Source organism: Poecilia formosa, unplaced genomic scaffold (assembly GCF_000485575.1).
Source record: "Poecilia formosa unplaced genomic scaffold, Poecilia_formosa-5.1.2 Scaffold512, whole genome shotgun sequence".
Taxonomy (NCBI): Eukaryota; Metazoa; Chordata; class Actinopteri; order Cyprinodontiformes; family Poeciliidae; genus Poecilia; species Poecilia formosa.
In genome coordinates, this window is record NW_006800451.1 from 342,732 (window position 1) to 347,749 (window position 5,018).

At 38.4% G+C, this 5,018-nt stretch overlaps 1 protein-coding gene and 1 long non-coding RNA gene across 4 annotated transcripts in view; one reads left to right on the forward strand and one right to left on the reverse strand.

The window, feature by feature from the left end:
* The window catches only part of tmem74b (transmembrane protein 74B), a 9,709-nt gene extending 6,657 nt beyond the window's left edge, over nt 1–3,052 (forward strand). For 2 of the 3 annotated variants that reach the window (XM_007579220.2, XM_016664797.1), the window contains exons 2-3: nt 835–1,027; nt 1,934–3,052. In XM_007579220.2, coding sequence (XP_007579282.1) covers nt 875–1,027; nt 1,934–2,509 — 729 coding nt within the window. In that variant the 5' untranslated portion in view covers nt 835–874 and the 3' untranslated portion in view covers nt 2,510–3,052. The remainder of the gene's footprint in view (nt 1–834; nt 1,028–1,933) is intronic. The other variant, XM_016664799.1, reaches the window with a different exon arrangement.
* Nucleotides 2,319–4,924, reverse strand: LOC107834060 (uncharacterized). The gene is made up of 3 exons (XR_001659842.1): nt 3,975–4,924; nt 2,447–3,930; nt 2,319–2,410 (listed from the first exon to the last, which is right to left on the reverse strand). It is a non-coding gene; the product is annotated as an uncharacterized LOC107834060 (long non-coding RNA).
* Between the last annotated feature and the right edge of the window lie 94 nt (nt 4,925–5,018).

Here is a 5,018-nt window from a genome sequence, read left to right on the forward strand (position 1 = left end):
TTGCTGTAAAGTCGGTAGTTGCTGTAAAGTTGCTGTAAAGTCGGTAGTTGCTGTAAAGTTGCTGTAAAGTCGGTAGTTGCTCCCTTTGACGTTTACTTGTGTAATTTGAGATTTATTAAATCACCTGACATGAATATTCTGGAAACTGCGCTACAGGAAGTCTTGGCGCAGGACGAAGATGTTTTTGTCTTAGTTTAGTGAAAGTTTTTCCATAAAAATTCAATCGAAACTGTTTTTTCGCATCACAGGATAAACAGGATGTCACTGCTGGCAGAACCCGTGAAGAAGAAGTCGGCAGGAAGTGGTGGGAGGACGCTGAACGACGTTTTTCTTATTTGCTGTTTTTTTGACACTGGTGAAATATTGTTTTTATTCACGGAAGCGCAGCTGCGTGATCTGCTGAGTTTCATGCTGTATGAATAAACTGCACTGAACAGATTCTTTCAAAAACACACAACGTCAAATCACTCCAGGATTTTACATCTCGACTTCTCATAAGCGTCTCTTAAACCTTTTTAAATGTCAAATTTAATTGCATTTGATTAAATGAATGTTAACTGCAAACATAAATGAATCAATCTGAGTATGGTCAGATGCATAAATTGTGAACGCTACTGAAAAGTTAATTTATTTCAGTAATTTAAAGCACATTTGGTTGACTGCTTGATGTTTTAAAGCTTTTATTTCAGTCAGTTGATGATTTTTTGCTTACAGTTGATGTAAACATGGTATTTCAGATTAAAATCAGAAAAGTAAAAAACGTTTTTAAGCATAAATATGAAGTTGAGTCAGAGACTGTGATTGTTAAACGGTATTTTAATGTCTGTCCCACAGTGAGGACGCAGCGGGTCGGTGAAGACATGAACCAGAACCGATGGAGTCTCTGAACGCCGTGGAGCTCCGGGAGCTGCAGCGCCGCCGCTCGGCCAGCGGGGGGCGCCGCGCCGCCGGAGGCTTCGAGAACGTCTCCTACCAGCAGGACGACGAGCCGGAACCGGCCCGCGTCTGTCCGCCCAGAACCAGCACGGTGACAGGATTTGTTTTCAGGGCTGCAACGATCAACCGTGATTAATCGGTTATTGAAATAATAGTGAATGATTCGTTAGCAAACTTAGAGAGAACAAACTGAAAGAAAAACACTGAGAAGAAAAAATGTCCAAAAAATCTGAAGCGTTTCTATTAAACAGGAACAATTTTGTCTGTAAATCATTTCTAACTTCATCAAACATCTTTTATGCAGTTATTAATCAGTTAATCAATAACAATCCCCTGATCATCTCTTTAACAGAAAGCCTGAGTTTTTCTCATGCTGAAGGATTTTTATCTGCAAATGTACCAATATTTGTATCCCATTAATTGTCAGAATAATCAATAGATGAATTGATAACTAAAATAATCATTAGCTGCAGCCCTAATTTCTGATTTGATATTAAAATTTATATAAATTTTAACACAAACTAATGAGTGATGATGATTTCTGACATGTTGTTCAGCGTCTCACTGAATCAGTTCAGATTTCTTGTTTTTATTTAGTTTTATTATTTTTGGTTTGTTGAATGAACAGGCAGGAAACACTGAAAACTCCAACCCTGACAGGATTTCTGTTAGTGTCTTAGTTCATTTCACATACCACTAACCTCATTAACTTTTTATTAAAAGAGAACTAGAACTTTATTAAATCAATATTAAAGAATTATTGACTAAAAATAAACTCCTGTTTTACTTTTAAGTAATTTTTCTTATTTTAAGTGTAATAAGATGTTTGCACCAGAAACTGAACACTTTTACAGATTTCGTGTTTTGCGGTGTGGACCAACATCCTCGTATGTTTTTGTGTATTTTCTCTTTTTCTTCTTGTTTGTCTCCATCTTTGATCCTTTGTTCCTTATGAAAATATTATTTATGTATTTTTAACACTTTTCTTCTCCTGCAGCTGCAGGTTTCTCCAGAGTCATGTGACGATGAGGACGGCGGCGCCGCCGGAGGAGGAGGTGATGAAGGTGTGGGCCTGGCGGCGCCGGGCCCGGCCGACGGCCGCTCTGCGGACCTGGGCTTCGTGGTGGCGCTGGTTCTGCTGGTGAGCGGCATCGTGCTCGTGGTGGTGGCCTACACCGTCCCCCGAGACGCCGGCGTGGATCCGGACTCTGTGTCGGCGCGGCAGATGGAGAAGCTGGAGCTGCACTACGCCCGGCTGGGCTCGCACCTGGACAGGTGCATCATCGCCGGCCTGGGCCTGCTGACGCTGGGCGGGATGTTCCTGTCCATCCTGCTCATGGTCTCCATCTGCCGAGGCGAGATGTACCGCCGCCGCGCCGCCTTCGTCCGGCCCAAAAGGAACTACGGCTCCATCAACCTGAGGATGAAGCAGCTGGCGACCGGAGAGGCGGACGGAGACGGGGTGGAGCAGGTTCTGGTGGAAAACACACAGCCAGGGTCCAGCCGGGACCAGAACTCAGAACCAGAATCGAGCGGAACGCCGGCTGCTGCTTCAGCTGCATGTGGAGTTTAGTCAGAATTGATCCAGTTGGATCCGGTTCGGTCCAGTTGGATCCCAGCCGTCAGAAACGGGACAATTCTTTCAACCAATCAGACGGCTCTGTGACGTTCGCAGACAGGAAGTGGAGCGGTAAGGTCCGGTGGACGGGAACTCATCTGGACAGATCAGAATCTATGAAACATTTCACTGCAAACTAAACTGATCAGCCAGTATTTTAGTTTTTAGTACAAATACTCCAGTTCACTTGAAATAAGACAAACTGGTAATTTTAGCTTCAGTTTGTTTTCAGGAAATAATCTTTGAACATTTATTCTAAATACATTTTATCTCCTGCAGCTGATTTCTTTACTTCTATAACTTTTTAATCATTACTAAAGAATTATAGACTTAAAACAAACTTCTTGCTGAAGATTTACTTACAAGTTAGTTTTGTCTTATTTCCAGTATTTTAAGATATTTGCACTAGAAACTGAACTAAAATACTTGAAAAAAATTTGTGTTTTTGCAGTGTCATAATTCCTGCTATTTTAATCCTATTAAAGCTATAAAAGCACATTATTTAGAAACAAGAAATCATGAATAATGTTTTAGTTTCAGACCAGATAAACTTCAGTCACATTTTAATTATAGACAGAATATACATTTAATTAGTATAATAATAAAATAAAATAGGGCAGAAAGATGTGTTGCTTGTTCTTAAACAGAGGCGACATTTATTTATTTAAGCTTCAGCCATAAAATAAAAATCAGGTAAATATTAATACCACAAACCCAACATGAACCCAGTAAACCATGAAATGTTCAGTTATGATCCACAGCTGAATAAAAATATGGAAATTAGCTTCAAATCTCTTGGAAATGTCAGATTTTTCACAGCCAGCCTGAGGCGTAAGCAAAGACTGTTTCTCACTGTGAGAAAGTTTCCTCCTGGATGCTAACCACTAAGCATTAGCTTCACAATATAACCTGGATGCTAACCGCTAAATGTTAGCTTCACAATACAACCTGGATGCTAACCGCTAAACGTTAGCTTCACAATATAACCTGGATGCTAACCCCTAAACGTTAGCTTCACAATACAACCTGCATGCTAACCCCTAAACGTTAGCTTCACAATACAACCTGGATGCTAACCCCTAAACGTTAGCTTCACAATACAACCTGGATGCTAACACCTAAACGTTAGCTTCACAATATAACCTGGATGCTAACCGCTAAATGTTAGCTTCCCAATATAACCTGGATGCTAACTCTAAACCTTAGCTTCCTAATATAACCTGGATGCTAACCGCTAAGCGTTAGCTTCGTAATATAACCTGGATGCTAACCACTAAACCTTAGCTTCCTAATATAACCTGGATGCTAACCGCGAAGCGTTAGCTTCGTAATATAACCTGGATGCTAACCACTAAGCGTTAGCTTCCTAATATAACCTGGATGCTAACCACTAANCTAAGCGTTAGCTTCCTAATATAACCTGGATGCTAACCACTAAACATTAGCTTCCTAGTATAACCTGGATGCTAACCGCTAAGCGTTAGCTTCCTAATATACAGACAGATGCAGCTGAGGCTATAAACAGACAGAAAATATAGAAAAGAAAAAAAACTGAATCATTTCCATAAACTGTTGTTTTAAAATGTTTGTAGTTTTTATTTGAAGATGCTCAAATTTAACCATCATTCAAACTAAACCTGCATCTTTGGGCCTTTTTTACTGATATTTTATCATATTTACATCATAACTTTAAAATAATTCTCAGTTTTTATGTGAACGTTGTTTATTAAACCAAAAAAAAGAAAAAGAAAACAAACATTCAAAGAGTTTCAGATAGAATCTGAGCTTTAATGCAGTTTGATTATTATGAAAATATGAAAGTTTTAAGAAAAACAAAATAAAGAGCCAGAGTGTCGTCATTTAGACAGAAGCTGCTTTAACCTTTAATAATGTTTGTTTTTCTGCTGTATTAAATATGAACTGATGGTTTTAATGTCAAAACGCTGCAGTTTGCCTTAACCAGAACACACTGCTGTGTGCAAATATTATGCTAATGTAACCAAGTATGTGTTGAACCAGTTAGCCAAGGGTAATGTAGCCACACACACACACACACACACACACACACTGTGCTGTAATCTGCACAATTTTAATTCATAATCAAGTTTAACCTTCATAGCTTAATATCTGGATCAATAAATTGATTGATAAACTGATGGATGACAGATTATAATTTCAGATTTTCTTTTCCAAATAAGAAATTAGAAATGACAGAAATTAATTTCAGAAATTGGATTATATTTCAGTCGTCTGTTCCTGTGTGCGCAGCGTCGATATTATCGCCGTAATATTAGCAGAATAAAGACAAAAAGTTATTTTTATGAAAAAAGAATCTGATAATTCAGTTTATGAATTTAATTATTTAAATTAAACTCATTTCAAAGTCTGATAATAATTTGATGCTGATGTTAAAAGGCAAAGTATTTCAGTTTAATATAAAATATTATAATAACTTCATACGATG